General features: G+C 40.3%; 1 protein-coding gene across 15 annotated transcripts in view; it reads right to left on the bottom strand.

Moving 5' to 3' along the window:
- Nucleotides 1-713: 713 nt before the first annotated feature.
- HMBOX1 (homeobox containing 1) overlaps nt 714-25,629 on the bottom strand; it is a 126,831-nt gene continuing 101,915 nt past the window's right edge. For 2 of the 15 annotated variants that reach the window (XM_030037273.2, XM_041128776.1), the window contains 5 exons: nt 25,310-25,392; nt 22,973-23,068; nt 21,188-21,279; nt 20,878-20,979; nt 16,200-17,691 (listed from right to left, as the gene is read on the bottom strand). In XM_030037273.2, coding sequence (XP_029893133.1) covers nt 17,554-17,691; nt 20,878-20,979; nt 21,188-21,279; nt 22,973-23,068; nt 25,310-25,392 — 511 coding nt within the window. In that variant the 3' untranslated portion in view covers nt 16,200-17,553. Of the gene's footprint in view, nt 16,141-16,199; nt 17,692-20,112; nt 20,194-20,847; nt 20,980-21,187; nt 21,283-22,972; nt 23,069-25,309; nt 25,393-25,629 lie in introns of those variants that run through there. The other 13 variants (XM_030037279.2, XM_041128777.1, XM_030037274.2 and 10 more) reach the window with 13 other exon arrangements.

Here is a 25,629-nt window from a genome sequence, read left to right as displayed (position 1 = left end):
CCTGCGCATGGGCTTCGCGCTCGACTCCGTCTGAGCCATGCAGGGGATGCTCTGCCACGAGCTGGGCAGGTTTCTAAGGGGGATTTTGCTCACCTCTGGACACCCACTTGAGCTGAATTATTATTATTTTTTTTTTCCAACTATGTGCCCTGATCATCTAGTCCCCTGGGGGGGGGGAAAAAAAAAAAGGCACAAAATGGGCTAGAAGCAGGTTTTTTTGCAAAGCACAGTCCTCCGGTGTTTGTTTTTCTTTTTTAGAAGATGTTCAAACTGAGGTTTTCTGCACTCCTGGTTTTTGCCCGTGAAGCGGGGAGAGGACTTCACCCTTGCTCCTGCTCCTCCGCCCAGGGCAGCGATGAGAACCGCTCTCCTCGGGAAAGGGGCTCCGCGTGTGCCCCCAGTCGCGCTGGGAAAGGCCCCGTCCCCACCGCGGAATCGGCTCACACTCCAAGGACGCAATGCCATCCCTTCCAATGTACCGCCACAGTGTCCGCCACCTTCATCCCTCCCAGAGACCGTCCTTAGAAAAAAGGGTAGGCACAAAGACTTAAGTCTTTCTCAAACGAGTTAGTATTTTCTACATTTACCAAGTTCTTGAGACCCATTTTAGGTCTTACTTGTGTCCAAGGCCTCTCTCGGGCTTTCATACCCAGACAGCTTTGCACAAAAAGGACTACAGAAGAAATGCATCATTGTGGAGTTATACATTTTTATTTTCTAATAGGTACAATACTAAAATAAACACAAATTAAAAAAAAGTTTTATTAAAACAAAACTGTACAAAAAAGCAGTTATACTACATTTTAATTACAGAACAGTCTACTGTCCAAAAGGCACTAATCCAGAATAGGAGATACAATGATACAGGACTCATTTTAACTATTTTAATCAATACAATAGAGCACTTGTTTCTCTGTCCATTCACATATAGAAACAAGGACTTTTGCTACAGTCATTACACATTGTTATAAATATGAGCCCTACATGTAAAGATGCAGTATCGCTCTCCCTGGGCCAAAATTCAGTTCAAACACTGTTAGAAATTAAATTTAAAAAAAAAAAAAAAGAAAGAAAGAAAGAGAGTAAAGGACACAAGGGAAGAAGTTGATACTTCATACTTCCACAGTACCTGCCGCCTGAGGAAGATGCGACAGATATTAACTCTCACCTGCATTTTGGAGATGGGAACACTGAAGCACGCAGAAAGGACCGGTTTGCCTCAAGGGTCTGCAGCAAGTCTGTGGTGGAACCGGAAGGTGAACGTCCGTCACCTTGTGCCGAAAGCTTTGCGTTAGTTTTTCCACTATATCCCGTTTTACCTAGCTCTCCTTTGACTCCCTCTTTCCATAGATAGTTCTCCACTCTCTAACGCATAACTAAGGATTCCCAAGTGCACCAAGGGAGAAAAACTTGCTTTTCTCCTTGTGGCAAATGATGGAGCAGACCCATCAGCATCTTGCAGATAAATGCAGTGATTTGGAGAAGATTTTAGAACATTCTTCCTAAAAATCAGTATCTTTACTGCAAGGGCATCAAGCCATGCGAAGATGGACCTCGTCTAACAAGGCTGCTACAAGCGTTCTTACAGCAACGGACCAAACGGTCGTAAAGCCACAGAGATGCGCACAACTCGCGTGCAACTCCTGCAAGGGATGGAAGGACGTGTCTGAAGTGGCACAGGGAAAGTTACAACCTATTTCCTTGCCAGCTTGCCTTCCTGAAAGCAAAAATACACGTTGGCAGCACGCGGACAGCTGTGGGGAAGAGGAGCTCCCCGTGGCACCTTCCTCCGTGGTGGTGTTACCTGAGATTCACTCCCCTGTGACACACAGTACTGCTTCCCTGGCGCCTTTTTTTCCATAAGCAACTTCTGAACACAAGGATCTGTTCATCCTCCTTCCCAATCTACCCTACTTCATTTTCCCCCAGCCCTGAAATTTCAGGCTGAGGACCAGTAGCAAAGATACTACAGCCCGTGGATGGTGTAGACAGCGTGCTTGGAGAACACCTGTGTGAAAAGCAATCGACCAGCGCATGAATATTTGACATCACTATTAGGAGCAACGACACGACGCGCCCATTAAATGCCAACATGAAATATATAGTCTTTAAGCTGAACAAGCAGCCCTTGTTAAGATCCAGAATGAGGCATAGTTGTGGGGTTTGATGATGATGTGTAGCATTACCCGACTCCTTCACGGTGGAAGAGGTTTAATACGCGGGCGGGAGAGAGATACTGCACCTTTCGAACAGTGTCATACACAGAAGACAAAAGACAGGCATCTGGATGTTAACAAAAATAAGTAACAAAGAAATATGATTAAACAAAATCTCTTCTCACATCATCCTATACTACATCCTCCTTCTGCTTAGCAGAAAATTGTACGTACACAAAAATACAAATACACAATTTTGTAGAACAGTCTGATTTTAATATATTTATATATATTTATATTTATATGAGTGGCAGGTTAGTTCATTATATAGAGCTTTTTGCACTTTTGGCTCATATGCAACAAGGCTTTATAAATTCAGCTTTAGCTTTCATTCAGGTTTTATAGCTTCTTGAACATTTGTTTTCACATTTAAAGCAGCATCCAATTTGCAAGAGGAGTTGGTGGTGGCTACAGCAAGGATCAGGTCAAGAGGTTATTGGGGGCGGGGGGAGGAGGAGAATATACATTCCAGTGTGTGTGTGTGTGTGTGTGCGCGCGCTAGTGCTCATGTAAAAAAGAAGAACAGACTGTGAACATACGACTCTAGGATACCATGTTTACCTCTTGAGGTAGGCAGAACACCTACAGCAGATGAGACACAGGTGCCATTTTCGTCGGGGCACATGGCGGGAGAAACAAATACGCGAGTGGAAGATGCTGACAGAGGAACGTACAGACACGTAAGAACCCGCTGGCGAGTTACGGTGACCAGCAGAGATGGGACACAGCTCATCTTGTATTACTGATGCATTTGGTAGACACATGAAGTAACCGTAGGCGACTGCCAGCCATCCAACACACACAATACTACCACTACAGTCATGCTCGCTTGCCCTTACCGGAGATGCAAGGTTGATACGACACCCCCCGCCCCCGAGTCAACGTGACAGTGGAACAAAATTAAGACGCACAAAATTTTGAATTTAAAAATGCGACTCCCCGGCGCTTTGCTAAGAGTTTTTGTTTGGGGGGTTTTGCTTCATTTTTTTGTGCCTCTGATCCTGTTCCACTGTCTTTTCACTTCTAGGTTTGCAACACTCACTACTACATTAATCTTTTTTCAATTACAACCACTGTTATTGACAATCACTTGGTTTAGAAAAAAAAAAAATCACCGTTAAAAAAGGCATCTCTAGAGCAGGGCCACGGTACAACGTTGAACGGTCCGTGTGTATTATAGGCTCCACAAATACTTTATTTTCATTAGTACCCCAGCAATAGATTCCCATTTGATCATTGCTTATACCAACACCCATCAACATCCTACAAGCTAATTTTCTGTTCTCTGCAGAAGAGATGTCCTTATAGCTTTTCTTGCCAATAGTAATTTCCTAGGCTTTCCCAACTCATATGTTATGAAGTTGTCAGAGTGAAAACAACATTTTGTTACTAATGAAAAATAAAACATCTACATATGGATTGCTTTCATTTTCTGAATCCTTAAGTGGTACTAATACATCTTAATAGTGTTCTGTTATTTCCTGTTACTACGGTCAGAAGAAATTCTCCTTTAACACAATTTTTTAAACTAGCATTGATATCTATCTTTTTTTTAACTCACATAAAATTCTCATGTATGTTTACAAAATTATAACCACCTGCCAATAGTTACAATTATTTTGACAAAGTGTTTAGCAGGTGCCTAGAAATAATTAAGAATATAGGAAGAAACTGCCTCTGTGATTCCAAAAAGGGGTGATTAAATATGTATATTAGCTTTTTCTATCCAGAGTCTCAGACGTATGGTTGTCCAGAGGTGCACGTTTAATGCACGAAGCTATTTGTATCCGCAATCCCAGAGGCAGTCTCCTACTGAATTCTATCCAAGCTTCCCCCCTCTTTACCGTCCACCCCAAATCGGAGATTGCTAAGGTTTGGCGGAGAAACAGATTCATTAAGAAGATCCCCACCAACAGATTGAAGACTGAGGGGGGCAGCATGAGGGAGGAGCGGAGATTTCTTTCCAGCCGGATTCTGCAGAGCTCCGGACTCCCACCGCTCGTCTGGAGTCGTACGTGCGGAGGGACTGCAGGGAGGGCTCTTTTCTTAAGAGGGAAATGAGGTCTAATCCTGTTCCTCCAGCTCACTCTGGAGTCCTGTTACTCACTTAGGCACTTTTAAAATTGACACTAAGAAAAAAAATAAAATTAAAAAAGTACTGCACATATTTCACACTTCCCAGGCTTTCGTCAGCCTTGGGAAGATCATAAAGACCAAGAGGGAGACAGCCAAGGCGATTTGTCAAGAAAATAGTGCTCCCCATGGACACAACTGACTTTTATTTGTCACCCTTTGATAGAACTGCTATTCAACTAAATCTAGTTTAAATTTGTAATTCCTGTATTATCTTTAAGGTAAAAGCCTGTCTTATGGTGGTTCTGTGGCACAATGATATCACTTTATCATATCGGATCTGACATCTGACTTCCAAAGAGACACGGTGCTCTCCCAGTTTAAGCCAGCAGCAGCGCGCCGAGCATTTGCACTGGTGTGAGAAGTGCTGCCCGTAACCCTCAAGAACAACTCTGGCAGCAAATTAAGGAGGGTCGGCTGTTGACGAGATGCGGAAAGACATTACTAACAGTACGGCTAGAGCCAAAAGCAAGGCAAAAGGGTTTTTGCTTTTGAGTTCGTATTGCAACGGGTGATGAAATGGAAAATCTGTCCTTCTTGAGAGAACAAACAGGGCTCTGACCCCAGAGCAACTAGAAACAAGTCACAAGCTTCAGTTCAGCACAAGCCTCAAGATGACATCTAAATTTACGCAGAAGCCAGAAGAGAAAGAGAAAATTCAGTGGATAATGCTGAAAGATGGGAAGCTCAAAATCCAAACTCTGTTTTTATTATAGTTTTTCATTTGGAAAAGTAATTTCAAGTTTTTCCAATCATCTTCAAATCTAAAATAACTTTAAAAATAATAATAAAGAGCTACTTGGGCTGCAAAAAGTGATCCCAAACTCTGGGTGAATGAAGTGACAAGGGGAACCAGTACACAGCCTCCTTCAGTAAAGCTATGCAAATCCACACATCCTGTCCCAAACCCTCACGTTAAAAAAAGAAAGCCACAGCACGCTAACCAAGAAAATCAACTGTACCAATTAAGACAGCTTCCAACACTAAAATAAAATGAAAGAAAAAAATGCTACTACCTTGTCCCTCTCTGTTAACCATGGGCCAACGCCTTGGAACTACCTTATTTCACGTAGGAGGTTGCAAGTAAAAAACCTGCTGTAAATTGACTGAATTTATGAGCTAATTTTTTTTTTAAATGGTCAGAGTAGACAAAATTTTTCATATTTATACTACACTGTGGACAATTTATATTTGGACTTCAAGTAAGCAATTGATACAGCACTGTCTAATAGGCAAAAGGAAAGGTGAACACGTCTTGACTTGGACTAAAGTAGCATTAAAAGAATTAAAAAACGTCTAACCATAAATATGTTGCTTGAAGGTGTGAGGGTAATAAAGTGCCTGTACAGGAAAAAGAGAAGAAGGAGAAACAAGAGAAAGCAGGGAGGAACAAAATTAAAATGGCAAAAGTCACCGAAGACTGCGAAAGGGGAGAAAGGGCACGGTCAGCAACAGTGAGTCCTAACAGGAGTGGGAGAGGCAGCGAACAACAAACTGCACAACGAACTGAACTCAACAGATAAACCTGAGCACTATAATTGTGTGCAAGAAACCTCAAATTAGTCTGTTTAGAAGCACTGCTGTATCCAAGGTATACCTTTATTTTTGCAAGTAATTTCCTAGAACATTGTTTAGTATCTGCTGAAGTGCACAGCCCAGTACCAGTCTTCCCAGTAAAAAAAAAGACAGTCCAAGTAGTAATAAAAAAGATTATACTTAAAAGTTACTATTTCCCCGATTTTCTAATCTAAGCCTCAAAACTGAAATGAGGGAAGGGAGGAGGGCTGCTAACTAACCATGCTGGAAAAACCCAATGTCTTTTGGCTAGCAGAAAGCTTGAAAGATTTCATGAGACTGAACCGAATCTAAGCTGCAGCATTACACTGGATTGCTTTTTATTAGGATGGAAACAATATATATCCCTTATTTAGAGACCGTAAGAACAATGGGTTCAGGTCAGAGCACTTCAGTATGAGAAAACCACCAGTAAACCAGGTAAAATAGGATTACCAGGGTGTGAAGGAGCTTGGATGAAAGATAAAATAAATTACCTCTGTGAAAAGAACTGACGTTTGGGAAAATAATGTGTGACAAATTCGGTACCAACAACAATCAACTTGAGAGGAAAGTGAATGGCTCAGAGCAGTTGGAGGAGGTATAGCTCAAAACACTTGTCTGGAATTCCTTCAAGGAAATACAGGCTCAGTGGAGGAAATAAGAGGAGACATCAGTTTAGCAAGAGGACTTCTGCTGGCTGTGATATTTTTTGAAGCACTCTGGCAATTGATGAAAGTATTTGTAAAAAACAGTTGCTTGAGGCACTGCAGCTAGAGGAAATGGTCATGACTGATCAAATTGTATTCATGTTGAATGTTCTTGGGTAATGGTAAAAATCAATGCAAGGTACCCTTAACAACTGGAATTCATGTACCCGAATGTCTAATGTAATGAATAGCAACAACGAATTTAGGATTAGAAATTCAGACTGACCTGGGCTTTTGGTTAGGGCTTTTGTTTGTTTATTTTCAAATAAGAATCAAAAATAACAGTTGAACAAAATAATGCTGTTCCAGAGCTACTTTAGCTGCTCAACACTGACTGGTATGAAAGTGTGCATCGCTGTGTCAGTAGAATAGATAGATTGAATCTCTAAGATACTGGAGCAAATCTAAGTTATACGGCAGCATACAGAAACCACCTGTTATCAAAACTATGTTTGTTTGATTCCCATTATGGCAGAAGTACAAAGTATAAAAAGGTATTTATCATACATAACTGGAACTTCACGTGGTTTAGAGACATAAGGCACAATATGTTCTCTGATGGAAAGTGATACTTTTTAAATAAGCTCTTACTGCAGAGAACCCCTCTAGTACTCAAATCTCTATAAATTATTAAATACTATGAACAGGTTATAACAGTAAGAGTAAAAGATAAGTCTACCTCTTTGGAATCATAGTTTTACAATTAAGGCCAGAAGGGACCAGTCTATCACCTTCAAGGAGACCCTGAATATTAGATGGCCTCCCACAATCCTGATGCAAACTCCCTATTCTATCTACTTCATCCAATGGGATGAACAAACCATCCTGCCCTTCCAAATGCAAAAAAAAAAAATCCCCTAATTGGAAGCGTCTGCCTTTTCCACATAACTCTACAAATTTTACCATTTGTATCCAATGGATTTATAAACATAAATGGAATAATATTTTTTTTTCTCTCAACACATTTGCAAATACCTTCTTAATGTCTGTGGAGACTTCATTGACTCTTTACTCCTAACCAGATGCCTAATTTTCAAGCCTACTTCACTGAACTGAAGTACTGGCAATGCAACTTCAGGACTGTCATTCTTGCTCTGCTACAAATCCCAGCATTAGTAAGTGAGTATTGTTGAAATCTAGGTGCAGCTTCTCAACTGAGGGTAGCTCTGATAAGCTCTGCAAAATGAGAGGATCTATTCCTTCATCTCAGTAGTATTTATTTTCCCAAAGCACCTGGAGAAAGAGGACTGTGGCTTAAAAGAGCTCTCGAGGAAGGAGGAGTTGCAGAATTCAACTGTTACTGCCCAATGAGCAGCTGTGTGCCGAGACGTAAATGTTTAGCTAAACTGATAGGCAACTACCTCTGCAACAAACCGAACAAAAGCATGCCTCAAATTCCAATAACAACTCCTAAATGAACTTTGTAATGCTATACGGTGTGCCATAAAGACACGTTGGCACAAAGAAACATACATTGGAGATTTCAGAGCATTTCATAAACTGTTCAACTATCTCATCAATAAAGCTTCCAAGATGTTTACCCTTCTCAAGCAGTAGTTACACATTTTGTGCAATACACCCGGTCTTTCCCAGCAACACATCAAATTTCTTCTTTGCCATTCTGAACCCAATGTAGCTCCACCTAAACTCAGACCACTCTATCTAATATGCAGAAAGGTGAGATGCTCCTTTCTACTCCAAAATTATATCAAACCTTTCGAACAGAAGAACAGCTTGAATGTGCCAAGGGAGTCTATGTCATTTTGGTCTTGAAAAGATCTGCTCACTTGCCATAATGCATAAATGAAATGGCTTGCACTCTGGTATAGGAAAAACTGATCAGTGAGTTGATATTCTGAGTTCCTGGCTCTGGTTAGCTCCTAAAGGGTATTTTCAGTACTGTCACTACAGTCCTGTCAAAGAGAGATAGCAGCAACTTTATCAGCAGGCAGACTTAAAAAAAAAAAATCCAAAGTAAAACATACTTTGAGGAATGGAATATATGCTTAATATTCTTAATGGAATATATTGGGTGAGAAGTATTAATTAATAATTTACTTTCATTATCTCTTTGCCCTACTTGAGCGATTTGACAGATAAACTTTGTTAAGTAAAATGTATTTTTAAATCTCAAATGATGTAAAATATATCTCAGAAGGCTAAAGTCAACCTCTTAATTATAGAGGTGGGTTATTTAAGCTACATATGCCATCTTGCCATAACATGGAAGACTTTAATTAGTTAAGGAGAAGGGGTGGAGAGAGGAGGATAGGAAGCTGAATTGAGGCCCATGGCAGCAGCAAGTTAACGTCTAAAAACATATGTCCTAGAAAAGGAAGTTGCTACCATTGCTACTGTGAGTGTAGTACCACCAGTGGTAACTGCGCTGGAAGAACTAAGTACCCATGACCCATAGGTCTGTTCTGGACCACAGTGACATTGGATGAGATTTACACAAGTATTTCGGTACAAAGAAGCTGAAAAGGAACTGAAGGATTTAAATAAGAGCCTAAGGAAGTTCCTAACTTCTTTTTCAACTCTGTTGGAGTTAGGAACCTGCTAATTTTTCTGAATTTGACTAAGAGTCTCTATATGCATCTTTGCATACCAAAAAACTCCGGAAACCTGTCTGATAAGTAACTACTGCAGGAGAACAGCACTATGGAAAAATATGGTCAAGAAACTTACGGGCAAACATGGAGCACAGGCTCTTCAGTGCTCAAGACTGGTCAACAGATAACGTTTCTCACAAAAACACAGAATAAAAAGGCACGTAACACCCTATGACAGACACTTTTTGAGAATCTAGCAACATATCAGAGAAAGATTACGATGGTATTTTAGGTCACCGCCATATATCCTCTCCTGTCGTGAATGGCAAGCATACTGTCCAGCCAACTATCCCCAGTTGCAGGCTATTTTGAGATTTCTTAAGAAAAAGGTGAGTCAATTCATATCATTACACCACGCTACCTGCAACAGGAGACAGCAGAGAGCTTGAGGACAATACGGTTATATACTTGGCAACAACTGCTGATAAGGCTTCCAAACTGAGACACTACGAAGGAGAACTTGGAGTGACACAGAAGAGCGAGTTACATTCCCTGCTTCAGGAACCGGAGGACAACAGTGCAATTGGAACCTTTTACCTGCGGGCAGCATGAAAACACAGGAAGAGTAATTCAGCCGAGTCCTGGACCATGGCTAATCTTCCTCAACACTACAACTCTAAAACAAATCAAGAAGACCTAAACCAGAACCCTGGGTAATCTGTAATAATTCTGTCACACATAACTAAACGCCTGTTTTGTTTCCGAAACTCACTGAGCAGCAATACATACATGACTGGGAGGGGTGGTGGTGTGGGGGGAGGAACATAAAAGGAAGAGAAGCAGCTTTGCATAGAAAACTAACCTCGGTTTCAGTCCCTGCTGTTGTAAGTTACCATTAGGAACAGGTCATTATTTAAGTTTACGAAGTAGCTCTGTTCCAAGTGTCACTAATAACACTGGTATTAAAGAGAATTAGGGGGCGGAAGATCTTCTGTTTTCAATCACAGAAAAGACAGAAATCCTTTTAATTATGACCATGCCAATCCACATCTTTCTAAAGCAGCTAATTACATGTCAGGAGGACACCCAGTCATTCAAAAGAACTGCCATCACTTTTACTGCCATACTCTTACGCATTTATCCTACCCATCCCAATTACCCTGGCTGCAGTTTGAAAGGATTTAGCAGAAGTGTGCTGGATGTTTTGATCAGCAGAATACACCCGCTTCCATTTAACAGCGGAGGGAAGAGAGGGAATAAATGGCAGAGAGCGCCTTCTGCCAAGCCATCTGAGTGAGAGATGCACTGAACATACAGAAACATCAAAGGCCCATTATGCAGTTCACTCTAGTTCAATGGTTTTAGTTCACTCACGCTTAAGCTGTTGGCCAGAGCACTCCAAAGCTTACTGGAAAGAATGGGGAAGAGCACAACATTGCAGCAATCAAACCAATTAGTTAGTTTTCTTGATCAGCCTGATTAACAGGGGCATTTACAATACATTTTGTGAATTTTTCCCCCACACCCAAAATGGCAAATCCTCTTCTATCTCCACGACATAAGCTGTCAATATTATTGCCTAGATACTACACTGATAAGCATGTTGCAGGCATCACAGAGCGTATCTTGGTATCTTGAAAGAGCAAAATGTATTTGTTTACTTCTTCCAGCAAGCTAAAGTATGATATGGATTTTCAAAGAGTGTGACAGAAGAACCTTAACAAAAACAGAGAGTAGTTTGTGCTGATTATTGTAATTGTGCCAAGACTGTCTTAGCTACAGCTTTGCCTATGTTCAATGGACGCCTACGTGAAAACAGGCATGAACAATTCTAGGCTATTTTTAAGTGATAAATCCTAAGGCCAAGGTTAGCGATGAACAACTCTTTAGATGTTTGAATTTTTCTCCCCACATCTCTGTTTCACTGGTGCCACTGAGATTATTTTCATTTATTTGATTTTATTTATATTTGTTGGACAAAAACCAACATCAAAATGCTGTCATCCTACTGACAGTCCTCAAAACAACCAAGTCCACTTTTCTAGTTAAAACACATTTCTCACAGAGGAGAAAAATAATTTTTTTTATTTTAAATTCGAATTTATAGCTGCTATCTCTAGAATGCCTCATCCTTCATCAATGTGCAACATCTTTAGTTGGACAGTTTAAACCCTATAAATTAGACAACAGTAATAGTTGTTAAAATGAAGGTTTTAGGACTATGCTTTTCAGCTTGCCAAATGTCTGTTGGCCAATAACTGATTCAATATCCTGAGTAAGTATCCCAGCTGCAAAAAAGCCCAAGGGGGAATGTTTTATTTTGAAATGTCTCTGCAACTCTTCTTGGGAACTGCAAGGTACTTTTTGGTCAGGCCATCAACCTTCCCTTCCAAGAAATCACAGTGAAAACGCCTGACTCCACAAAACTCCATTAAATTAGCTGGGATCACGATACAACCCTGACTACTGCTACTAACACACACAATCTTCAGCTGGCTAATAAGAATGAACACGTTAGGTCACTGATGTATAACGCAGTTTTCAAGACCAATCCTGCCAACAAAGATTCCTGCCAAATTATAAAAGCTACACCAAACTCAAGATTATTGTCTACAAGCTTAAGACTTTGCTCAAAATAATATTACCAAGTTAAATAACTTCAAAGAGTGCAAGAGCTACTTGGGTGGGAAGCCTTGTCTAAAATAAGAGCAAAGTTTATTTTGACAAAAAACCCCTAGAATTTGCTGGTAATTATCCAACAAACTTGAAAGAAGCTGATGAACGCTGGGGAATGAAAGCTGCACAATGATGTAGCTGGGGTGGAGGAGGAACATAAACCTTCTGGTAAGAAAATTATCTAAAATGAGCAGAATTCCAGGGATAAAGTGGGAAAAAAAATCTTCTACTGAACATCCACAGCTCTCAGTACTATAGGCAAAATCTCACACTGAATCTTAGTAATTTGCAGAGAAAGGTGTGAATCCAGCTTTGCATTGGAGTTAAGATTACAGGCAGGGAAATAACATCCTCCATTAAGTGCTTTAGGGGCAGCAATTTTGAGTTTTGAAAACTCTTACACGAATTTTGCTGATTTTATCTATAGGAAAAATAAAATCTGTTTCCTTATGAAACCCTGCTACAGCTACCACATCTTGGTGACTCAACTACTCTGGGGGAAGGCCAGCACAATGCTTTCATTTTACTTCTTTGCAAGCAGCATCTCATTGTGAAGGAAAATTTTTATACCACATAGAGGAACTCAAAATCGTGAACTCATCTCCATGTACTTATGCACCTCAAAGGCAGAAATTAACTCTTGGGAGTCTAACTGATCCCAAGCCAGTCCACATTGGCAAACACCATTGCGATTTCTCTTCCAAATAACATCCACATCAGACCTAAAATCTGCCTAGTGAAGTATGTTTTTTTTCTAGCAGTGGCCAACAGCTAACACTTGAGGAAAGGAGGATCCAAGTGAGTATAATACAACTCTTTCCCAGTCATACTCTTTCAGCTTCTGATAAACACCAATTAATGATTTACTGAACCAAAAATTTCTAGCTTATCACAGTAGTCACCAGTGGGCTTAAGCTAACTACAATTTTTCCTCTAATATGTTCAGCTATGTGAAATTTTTCGCCTGCACTCACAGCAGCAAGACAACGATAAATCCTCACAAAGGCAAAAACTGATCTACAGCACAAATGTTACGAAAACATGGAAAACTTACCAGTCTGATGTTAGGCAATGAAACAAACAGAATAATTCAAATATCCCTGAAGAACTGTGTAAACAGAGCAAATAATTAATGAAATTTATTACTTATGGCTTGATTGGAGCCTGGAGCCAGACCCTGCAAATAAAGCTCCCCTCTATTAGTAGAATAGGAAAGATAACTTTTTATGAATAGCAAAACAGGAAAAAACCCACAACAACAAATTAAGAGAATTTCTTTAAACAAGTCAACATGTATAGATCAGAACTAGGAAAAACCTCAACCTGAGCAGGTTTGTACAGAATCAGAATAATTTAGGTCAGAAGAGACTTCTGGAGGTCTCTAATCCAACCTTGTCCAGTTGAGTTTTGAATATCCCCAAGGATGGGGTTTCCACTGCCCTTCTGGGCCACTGTTCTACCACTTTGAGCATGAAAATATTTCTCTTCATATTTATCTGGGATTTTCTTTAATACAACTTCAGCCCACTGCGCCTCACCTTTTTGCTATGCACCTCTGAGAAAAGCCTGGCTCCGTCTTCTCTAAACCCACCCATTAAGATAGCTGAAGAACGAAAACTGAACAAAACCAGCTCTCACAAACTCTCACCACATGACATATGCTTCAACCCTCTCATCTCAGCAGCGCTACGATGGACTCACTCCTGCCCAACACCGCACACAGTGCTCCAGATGTGATCCCACAAGTGATGAACAGAGGGGACTAATTGCTTTCCTTAACCTTGAGCTGAAGGCTCTTTTTAATGAGATTCCTTAATTGCTGCAAGGGTGCACTGCTGACTCATGACCAACTTGTTCACATCCAACATATGACTAATGGGATTACACTGTAACAATACGTATGTTTATAGAGTATTTAGAAGATATCTCTATAATGGTACAGCATCAATGGGTAACGTGTCTACTCATGTCTAGGTCAACTTATTTTTATCATCTCAAAATGCTTTTGCAAACGTCTGGGATCTCATACTTCAGGAAAAAGGTGGTGGACTTAAAAAAAATTAAAAAAACCCCAAACCCCAAAACAAACCACCAACAAAAAACCCAACACAACCCAAAAAAGAAGTGGAGGTAGAAATTGTTGTTTTAAGAAGACGGTAAGAGACGACAACTCAAGTATAAGGACTTTATGAGCGACAAAATAACAGCCAGAACTTAACCTACAAAGTTAAAAGCAATCTGTGCCCATCACAGAAGAGAAGCATCTTAAATAATTTCTCCTCTATTCACAGAACAAAAAGGTAGATCTAGTCTACCACCAGATTCACTTCAAGGGAACCCATGTGAGAACAAACTGCATTAATTCCAGATTGGCTACCACAAATTGCAACTGAATTGCAATGCTACAAAAATGAGGCATAATTTTCAAGAAAATCCAGAGACAGAAAGACAAAAAAGATTCCCATACTGTGGAAAAAAACCTAGAACAAAGGCTAAATTCCAGGACACACTCTCCACCAATTCTTTCACTTACTCCAGATCACGTACGCTTCTCCTGATACCATCACATCAGCATCTGTTCCATTTTAGCTAATTCATGTCAAACCAAAAAGTTATCAGCCAACTGCAAATTGTTCATTATGAACATTCAGAATAAAGGAAATAGACTGCCATGAGCATCATGATAACAGCTGGTCCTACTCTTTCCTCGTACCTCTGGATGGTCAAAGAAAAGCCAACATAGACAGGGGCAACCCAAAAACTGACACCATGAAACCAACTTGTCTGATTCCCTAGTTAAGTAATTTGTTATTTTCTCTGGTAAGAAGATGGTATTTACCAGGAAGCTACAGACAAGGAGGATCTGCGAATCTCCAGTCGTTCACAAGGGGTTTAACTGTTTAACCTTCAGATAGGATATTGATGCATGATGAGACCAGCAGCTACCTGACAGTGACAAACAGAACTGAGACCAGATTATTCCACGTTACATGGTATACACATACAATTTTAGTGGTGTTACTTTAATCCTGCATCACATGAACCTACAATCAGGATACAGAAGTTCTAGTACTATTTTTATTCTTCCCTATTGCTTTAAAAAGGCGATGCTTGAAACAATGACTTTTTTTTTTTTTAAGATGGTATAGTAAGCAATATTTCTTTTAAAATTGCAGCTGTCCAACAGTTTGAGTCTGTTCTTTTTAAAATGAAACAGCCAGAACAAATGGTGGTGGCAAGCCCAACGTAAAGAGGTCATCGATTATTAAAATCTCCTTACTATAAATCGTGGATGTTGCTTGTCAGCTTGGTCTGTGACTGTGGAATGAATAAATAGGTAAAATTCCACTAAGGCTATAGTTTGCTCGATCATTCTGCTGTGCAAAAATAGAAATAAAACTCTCCCCGTCCTCTCACTCCTTAGTACCAAAACATTCATACACACATTAAGAAAAAAAACTGCAATGGTGCAATGGTCGCTGATCCAATTCCTTTCTTTCCTGAGTCTGCCCTGATGCTACTTATGAATTTGCCTACTGAAGAAATGCAATAAAACAGAAAAAAGACGGCTTCATTCTGCTTCAGTGATCTATATCTAAGGAAAGCACATAAATTTTCCAATGAAATCCATAAGTGAAAGACGAGGCCAAGCCCTACCTATATATCTTCAAAGTTACAGAGACGAAGAGGTGCCAACTGTGTGCCCTCTGAAAGCACAAAATCTCCTCCACACTTACCTAAGCAATTTCCACAAGATTAACAGATGTAAAGATGATCTAGTTAGCCTACGCCTTGAAGGGGTTTAGGCTGGCTAAAAACCTGCCAAGGAGCCACATTTTAGGAGTTCACAATGCTATCTGATAGTTAAGTGTGAGCAAGGGGTGAGAACAAGCCAAGTAATAGCAACTTCCCTTCATTCCCTCCACCTTTAGAAGTGGAGGGGAGAAAACGGAAACCCATCCTTCAGACTAAGCTGTTTTCCCCTTTTTAAGCTACTCCCACATAAACGGGGAAGATAAAAATGGAATGTTGAGGAAACACTATGCAAATTTTTATGTATCTAGATACAAAAATTTACATAGGTTTTTAATTTTTATTTTTAATGTAACACAGTCCTGCCCGTCTCTAACACTTCCCATGCTGTTTCCATTGAAACGTTTCCTCTTACCGGCAGCAACATATCATTTTATCAGGATGCCAGGAGATCATTTCCACACAATGCCAGCAGATGTAATTTTCTTAGATGCACACACAGTTCATCATTTAGATACTAGATGACAAGGTGATCGCAGGGTGACTCTGTAATGCAAGTTTGCTGTTTGGTATTTTGAATTCTCAAATGATAAAAAAAAGACTTATCAAATATAAATATCTTTAAGAAAAAAGTAACAAAAGTGCTACATATGATCAAGGAAAACAATTCCATTAGTTTCTGCTACTTAAAGTAGGTTTGCTTTACAAGTATTACCACATCCATTATCAGTATGGCTTCCAATTATTAATTAAATTGCTCGTAGCAGTATAGCTTTCTCACATCTTAACAAGGACAGAGTAAAGAGAACACAAAACATTCACACCCCATTTCTCAGGTAAGAGATCCTCCTGCCTTTCAACAAACAAAAAAAGTTCGTATTTAGGAGAATATTTATGCTATGATGGTTACCTAGCAAAGGTCAGATGCAAAAGTTCTCCAATAACCTTTCAGGCTAGTCAGGACATAGGCATTAGTTACACAGGTGTGTAAAAATCCACTCACCCATTTTTATGACCTTAATACTTTCCTGGAAAACATTGCTTTTGAAAGTGGCAAAGTGGAGAGGGGAGTAGGGTGGGGACAGAAAAGGCGAGAGAATAAAAGGTGAAATTGTTAATGACAGATCAATAGAGTCTAGACCTCTTCTGAGCAGGCACTGCTAGCCATGCCAAATAATGAATAGTGGTTTTGAGAAGTGGACTGTTGTCCATTAGACATTCAGCTCATGATCCCAGGCTGGGCTTCAATCATGGTCCCAGAGGCAGAAGGCAGTACTTATCCACTAAGCCACGCAGCTTGTGAGAGTAGAGGATGTCTGTGTTGAATATGTGAACATCAACCGAAATATGTGAATGTGTTTCCAAAGGACATTCTCAGCACAGCACCCAAAAGTATATCAAGTCACTGTATGACCAGTGAGGCACGGCTTATTGCAGCTGGAAATCATTTATTCCCATGCTGAAGTGGGGTTTCTAGTGTTCTTTTTACTCTCTGTTGATACTCCCGATCTGGTGTCCATCGACCCTGTGCCACTACCTCAGCTTGCATCCTTTCAGTCTCAGAGAAGGAAAAGCGTACAGACTATTTTTTTAACACAATCTCTAAGGGTATCCAAGATTTTAAGTGTAGCCTAAGACTTGTAATTGAGGGCTGTCTAAAATACCTGGAAGCACTTTGAATGCTAAGACAGAGCAGCAAGATTTTTCTAGCCACTGGGGCTGGGAGAGGGAGGTTGGTTGGTTGGTTGATTATTTATTGGGAATTAATACTGAGAGAGTATATGCAAAGGCTGAGGGCACCATGCCATCTTCACAGAACAAGACCCTAACAGCTAACTGACGTACAAGAAACTGCAAAGTTATACTGTAAGAACACATATTAAGGACCGAGGAAAGTCTGCTAAGGTGCTACGTCTAAAACTAAGTTACTTCTTGCTTCGACCCTCCCCTTTCTTTGTATCAGTCGTCGTCTAGAGCCTCTGTCTTGATCTCGTTGGCTCCTTGCCGGGCCAATGCCAAGATGGTGTGGTTTACCGCTGCCATTTCCACGGCTAATGAAATGGGGTCTTGATGGTCACTATGGCTAGTGCTGTCATCCTGTGCATGTGGAAAGGAGAAGAGAGAAGCACTGTTACTCCGTAAGTAGAAAAACAGCAGATAAAACTAGTGTGTAAAGTAATGGACTAGGGACAGCGAATTGCACATTCGTTACAGGGTAGAATGTGAAAGGAATTTACAAAATTGATTTAGGACTGATTTCCCTCACTGTGCAGACAAAGGTAAGCAAGGCAAGGAGTGGCGTACCCAATTTTCAAGAGAGAAATTGGAGGGGGGGGGATATTCTGAGAAAATATTAAATTATAAAGATAAAAGTAATACACAAGGTATGTCAGGAAACCAAACTAAGACAGGAATCATTATGCATTGCACAAATTCATGCTATGTTTACATTTTGAATATACAGTTCTGGTCATCCCATTTAAAGAGGGCACAATAGAACTAGAAAAGGTAGAGAGAACGGTAGCCCAGGGGGAAGAGAGGCATGGGGTGGCTTCCTTACGAGGAGAGGCTAAATAGACTCAGGTTCTTCAGTTTGAAAAAGAAATGGCTGATGGTTGATATGGTAAATGTTTATTACAGATAATTAGTAAAATAGAGAACAATTGTTCATGGTTTCTTGTGATCTAGTAAGCAAGGGCACTCACTGGAATGATAATATATTCCAAAGCAGCAATAGGAAGCACTGCTTCACTTATCACAGTTCAGTTTTAGGATTCACTGATTTTTAGATCAGATTAAAGTTAAAATGGCTTTAAAAGGCAGCGTTAGACAACTTCAGGGAAAATTAGTCTACTAGAAATGTATCAAAACAGAAAGTGGATACACTGCCTGGCTCAGGAAGCCTCTCAAAACTACTGACATCCAGAAGCTGGAAGCTACTATAATAAAATCATTCTATATATTCTTTAAAAATACTTTTTCTTTAAATTCTACTATTGACCTCACTCAGAAACAGGATACATACCTAGACTAACCCTTGGTCTGAGCCAGTATCCTGTGAAGACATTGAATTCACACAGTAATAGGGAAAAAGATGCTGAAAACCTCCTAGACTGTTAAGAAAACAGTGCAATGATTTCGGGGGCTCCTTCTACAGGTGCATAATGGCCATACAATAGCGGACCTAAAAGTCTGACAATTCTAGCATGAATTTTGTAGTGAATTGAGCATGTTTCTCAGTCTACATCAGAAAGAGGGCCTGGTTTTCAACAATAAGAAAGGGAACCAGCAATACCCAGACTCTAATTCCAGCTGTCAAATAAATTCTTCTGGAACTTCAGGCAAAATCATGGTGTTTTCCCCTCTTTAAAATGGGGTACTAATAGTTACCACACCACGATCTCACAACTTTTAAAAATTATTATTATTGACAGAAAGGAAATGATAAACATTTATCAGTCTTCCAACAGCCTTTAAGTGATGAACTTGTGAAATTTAAAATGTTATGCATTTTTAAATTAAGACGACAGGTGGCAAATGCTGAGGGGGACAGAAAAGCCAGGATTTGGTAAAATCCTGAGGTTATTTAAAGGAATGCATTCCTTTACAACAAATGTCAGCCAAATATTGTGATGTGTGCACACTCTAAGGGCCTCTCAGTAATCTTTACCACTGTAAGAAATACAAAGTCCTGACTTCTGGAGTTCTAGGCACTTCCATTAGTATTTGGATGAACTTTGTGTTTTAAAGTTTACTAGAGTTCAAGTGTTGCTGTGGAAAACAGAATTTATGGTTTTAACAGCTAAGGGATGTTAAATGGTCATCAGGAGAGCTTGCCATTTAATCAGCTTCGCTGCTAATGCCTAACCACACTTCACAGAGGAGCCCAGCTAAATTACTGAGAAATGTAATTTTTAAGGACTCTAAACAAAGATCTTTAAATTTTAATAACCAATTTATTTCTCTTTTCAAAGTATTTTGGATAACACACAGATGAAAAACATAGTTTGGGAGTCTACATAATACTTCATTTCAGTGTTCAGGTCCTGTATCTGACAGACAAGGAATTATCAGTGCTCGGCAGCAGTTTCAAAATATTTTATAACAGTCACAGAGCAGCCTCTCATCATCTAGAGCTAGCGAAGTTGGTTCCACCAAATCTGCTGGTGATGACCTATAAAAAGGGCCTTAATACCCATCAGAAGCAGAGTGGCTGGGAATGCCTCTGCCAGATATCTGTCGTACTGGGCCACAGCCAAGTATGCTAGGGACTCATTCCAGGACACTCAGTTGCTATTACACTCCACCAGCAGCCTTTATAGAGGGAGACCTACCTACTTCTCCCAAACGAGTCAATTAAAAGCGATCTGCCCACCCCAGATGTTGGGTGTAGCACAGAACGCAGCTCATATCAGAACCAAGTGAACTGTTTAAGTCCACTGGTGCCAAGCACACACAGCCCTGGGGGGTTTGGCCAACACTGACACCTGAAGGAAAATTGGGAAGGGGATGCAATACCTGTCAGGAAGGTGTGTGAAGGAAGGGTCACCAACTTTAGGGTAGGTGAGGGCTCAGAGTGCGGGAAGGGGTATTCTTTTGCTAGAGAATTTAAAAAAGAAGTTGCTGTCAAGGGTTAAAAATAACCAAGAAAAATAGAGAATAGGCAAGAGTTAAAATGCAAAAAGAAAAAAAAAAAAGACAGATAATATGTAAACAATCCAAATAGTGGCACACTGTCGCAGAACAATACAGAACAGGTACGGGGCCAAATAAATGTCAAACTTTATTTAATCAAATCCTTTCCCCCCACCCTTCACCCTTTGTCTGTCAGTGTCTTAGGGATGGATCCTGAGACGCTCCTGAAAGGTACTCCCACAGACAAACAGAGGGAGCTCAGCACCTTATAGGAGGGTGCTCAGTATCTTGCTGGGCAAGGTTGACAAAAGGGATTCTAAAGTGTACTGGGCAGGGGCTTACTGCTGTACTTGTCTGGGTGCCAGATAAGCAACTCACAGTAGCTGTAGCACAGGCTATAATGGAGACATTTCTTGCAAAGAAAGAATAGGTGCAAGAGGAACACACATGGCTAGTTTTGCAGGGAAGCATGTTGGTGCCTGATATATAGGAGCAGCTGTTAAAGACCTGTACATCCTTTCTGAAGGGGGGATAACTAGAATGGTGCCAGGGGTAAGGAGAGCGCAAGTTATGCATGGTGCACTAGGTGAGTTAACACTCTCCTAACATTTTTCATACATTGCGTGTGGCGTGAATGGTGTAACTTGCTTGTTTGGAGCAGATCCTCCTGTCTTCTTCTACCTTCTCTGCTTCTCTGCCTCCCTCTGAACATCTTCCCTCCTCCTCCCCATTGCGTACTTGCCAAGTGTCCTGTTGTATGACAATAAATCCATGTGGGTGAATACTGGTTGCTCAACACATTCAAACAGGGGAGCTGTGCTCTTCCACCTTCCCCATTACAATTACATAAAAGCAAAACAAAAACAAGAGACATCTGTTTTGCGACAGGTAGAGGGCCTCTTCATGTGTCGCGTGAATTCTCCCTTTTTGGGCCACGCGGCTCATTCACCATGCTTACCTGCTCTGAGTAGTCATTGCCATCAACGTCGTCACTGTTGGAATGACCTCCCGGACTCTGTACATCTATTCCATGGCTCTCCAGGATTGCTGCTTCTTCGAAAAAAGCAAATGGATCCCTAATTTATCTGATGCATTAGAGTAATTAAAAGTAACTACTTTTTTTTTTTCAAGAAGTTAGAATAACTGGAAGAACAGAGTTAGTTCTTAGCCTCTTCCTCTTCACTCTCCAGTATTTGGGAAGGTAGCACATGTACAGATACTGGTTTGCCTGAAATCCTTCCCTGCCAACTAACAGACTTGTTTGCGAGTAAGAATCCTTGTTTTCCAGCCAGTCCTATTAGAAATTAGCTTAATTTCTAATGCACTGGAGTGGCAAAGGCATTCCCTGTAGATCTTCCCACATAGTTTGGACTGGCAGGACTTGAGGGGGGCGGGGAGTGTCTGAAAATAGATGGAGAAATTTTTTAAAGCACTTAAGGGATTTAAAAACACACATATCTTCATCTTCCAGTAGGATCCATGCATCTAAACCTCCCTTTGGTCTTTTTAATCTTCTTCCAACCCTCTTCCCCATGCAGTACAGATACAGCTGTAACTCCACCCACCTTGGACTGACTTTGCTTTGCTCCCCCCACCCCTTCAACAGACAGATTTCATTTTTAGAAAAATAAATTTAGGTTAAATTTCAGTAACACATTAAATGATGTAGAAAGAAATTTTCTTATTCATAAATATGGCAAAAAGAAGCAGATGGCAAAAGGGCATAACATTTGACATTTGCAAAAATACTGGTAATAGGCAGGTATGGATCTCTGTCTATGTACTGCAAACGTAATTCTGCATAGTATCTAAGTAAGGGCATAAAATTTTGCATGCATTGCAGAAGTTTGTTGAATCCTGGCCACTAATGTTAGTTCATTCACATTAGAATGTCTTATGTTCATTCACATAAGAAGGTCTACTTCTAGCAAGTTCAGAGTCACTTCTAATTCCCTTACAATCAGCAACTCGCGCGAAGAACCTGCAGGGCTAACTCTGAAGTGACTTTTGTTTTATCCTGATCATCAAGAAAAATTATTACTTTGTTCCAGCCACTTGTCACTGTGCAAGCCCTTGGAAAGCAGTAAGGAGCACAGATATGACCAGAATAAGCAGTTGGCTTGCAGAACCTTTGGTCCTAGTGCCTGTATCTGAGATGTAAAACAAGTCGCCTGCACTCTTAGATCCCTGTGGGGTCTCAGGGATGGCAATAAGAAAGACACCCCCAGGTTTTGGCTGAAAGAACAAGCACATTTCAGTGGAACACAGACATAAGGAAACTTGCAACCAGATAAAAGCTCTTCACAACAGCCACCTTTCATTTAAACAGCATGCTAAGGTTGTGAACTAGCCTTCGTCTCAATTTCCCTTATTTCCAATGCAGATATTTTGAAGTTTTATTTTAGATTTTATTTTGGATACCCAAAGGAGCCTGAGCATAGGGAAGCATGATTCTCCTTCCACCAACAAAATTCTCACTTTGGCTTTTAAAACTGATCTTCCAGTAAAACTTCTTAACTGCATCATTTTCCTGCACTGATGATGGAATTCCATAAATTAAATTCCTACCTATATTTTAGAAAAAATCTGGAACAGCAAGAGACTAATTTTAAAAATTGCTCCACATTTCTATTAAGAACGTCAGAACCTCTAGTATTTTCATTAATACAGTCTTACGTCATTTCCATCTCTCCTGAGCAAGTGTATGTACTAAACCTTGAAAGCAGGCTCTCTGATACATTACCGATATTGGCTCTTCTCTTGATTTCCTTTCTTCTGTTGGCAAACCAATTGTACACTTTAAGGGAGGTAACTCGCTCCAAATCTGATAACTTTTTTCCTATGAAAATAACAGGGAGAAAAAAAAAAAACAACAAACCAGCACTGTTACTCACTGGGTTTCAGAGGTAGGCAAAAGACCCTTACACATGTGATAAACCCCTGAAACACAGACAGCACTGAAAAGTTATTATAACTGAGAATAAAGTGAATTTTATGTGAATCAAAGTACTGTGCCCAGATGGTATGGCAATAAATGCCAAATATCTTTCTAAAAACAAAGTAGCCTTTCTTCTTTTTTTAAAAATTTGAAATACAGGAATTTCTTTGCAGCTTCAATCAACAAAATCCAGAGCTGTGGGAGAATAGAGGGCTGCTTTTCTAGTTCAAGCACAAAACTGAGATTCAAAAAACTAAAATTCATTTCACCGCCCTGCCACAAATCACATACCCTTGGGCTAGTTCTCTTACTATGTGCCGCGAGGATATAGTTCCATGACGTGTTTTCTTCAGCAGCAAAATGAATGAAGAAATTCTGTGCTTCCCCTCCAATCTGCTTTCCTTCCTCTCCACCATCACCCACTATCGTGCTCCCACGGTACTAATCACACCCTCCCCATTGTGCCAGGACACTCGTGATCTTTTGGGAGAAGTGGAGGATGTTGGAAACTGGATCATTGGAGTTTTACACTTAAACCAGCAAAAAAAATCCCAACAACCACCAGCCAGCTACAGGAGACAATCCCTTCTCCTGATCACCAGTACAAAAGAGGAAAGACTGGAGGGATTCAGCATTGCAGGGACAGCATGGAAACCTCTTCAGCTGGCCCTGACCCTATTCAATGTAGCTGCATTCTCAGTCCTCTGCAGGTCACATGGGGATCAGACTCCCCTGCTTCAGACTGTTTCTCAAAGTTTATTTATTCAGCATACAAAACATTCATGTAATTGCAGCAATCTGCAAACTTAAATAAGTAAGGAGAGATAAGACAAGTGAAAGAAAGAAAAATCTGGAAATAGATAGCTATGCTGGTTCCTAATGCTTTGCATCAGTACTACTCACAGTATTTTACCGATCCTGAGACACAGCATTTAAGCAGTTTGTTCGAAGTTGCTAAATCAACCAGCAGCACAGTCAGGAATAAAATCATAACCTCTTTGGTGCTCTACCCACCAGATCATTCTGATTCCACAACGAAAAGACAAGAGGCAACACATAAAAGTTGCGACAAGGGAAATTTTGACTAGGCATTAGGAAAAGTATTTTGCCATGAGAGTGCTCAATATTGTGGAACAGGGACCCAGAGATGGGAAAACCTCCAGTTTTGGAGATACTCAAAACTGAATGAGGTAAAGCCCTGAGCAACCTAATCTAAGCTGGTTCTGCTTGACCAGATATCTCCAGAAGTCACTTCCAGCCTAAATTGCTCTATGATTCTGTGCTGTCCTGTGACGGTTCCAATGTTCAGGAGTCATGCCTTAGCTTTCTTTTGCATTCATTTTTATTCTAGTTGTATAAAATCTAAATATACCCAAAATATGAGTTCTGAAAACTATGTAAATGTTTGGTTAGCAAAACTAAGCAAAGGCAGGTGTGTCCACTAATCTGGGCTCACTAATACTACACCGAATATTCACGCTCTTCTCCCAAGTATGACTTCTCTGGGAGCAGGGAAAATACAACTTGTTGACCCAAATGCAAAGTCCTCCATTAATAAACAGATTTTAATATGAGATCCCTGTCTAGAAGTTGTAAGGAAAACTGAGAAATGGAAAAGCTATGCTCCTTACTCCTCTGAGGACCTGCTGTATGATCTCCAGCAAGCCTCAGTCCGTGAACCTAAGAGTTCCCATCTGTAAAAAGGAACCAGTAAAACCCACTTTTGTGGAGTGTAATAAAATTCTGAGATCACTACTGAGTGCTTGTATAAGTACTTTGAAATAACTGAACATAAAGAATGAAAACCTTTCAGACTTGTTTATTTTCTTAGCAATGCCATTTACAAAGCTGTATAAATGAAATGTTCAAATGCACAACTTGTACTTCATATCTCAAATGGTGGGAATTTAAGTTGCAGGCATCGGCATTTAGGTTTGAAAATTGCATTGACTGTCATGTTCATCCAAGTATGGCAGCTCTGAACAACACAAGTTATAGAATGCTCAAGAAGAAATCTACTACTAGTTGAGAGAGCTACATTTGTTAGTAATAGCCATAAAATGAGATTTGCTGAATTTAGCAGGAGATGTTGAAATCTAATTGCAGTTGCCTTTGGAAGGGACACCATGATCAGCTCCTCACCTGGCTTTTGTATAACTGCATTACAGGCGTTGGCAATTTCTTCTCTCTTTGCCTCGTCTGGATATTGATTCTCATTGAAGTAACTGCAAGGGAAGTGGGGGGAGGAAAAAAAAAATTTTTTTCAGAAATCAGAGCATGAAGGCTCCAAAGCAGCTTCACTAAAAGGTGTCAACTGCTAGTTTATGCATCACTCCTGGTAGTCTCTACATCGCTCTTACAGAGGTAACACAGACACAGTAAATTTTATGTAAACCTGCATATGCATAAGGTAGTATCAGCATGCACTCATATCCACATAGAGTGGATAAAACTTCCCAAAT

The sequence above is a fragment of the Aquila chrysaetos genome, chromosome 15 (genome assembly GCF_900496995.4).
Source record: "Aquila chrysaetos chrysaetos chromosome 15, bAquChr1.4, whole genome shotgun sequence".
NCBI classification, from domain to species: Eukaryota; Metazoa; Chordata; class Aves; order Accipitriformes; family Accipitridae; genus Aquila; species Aquila chrysaetos.
Note: the sequence above shows the minus strand (reverse complement) of the source record. Positions and strands in the feature narration are given on the sequence as shown.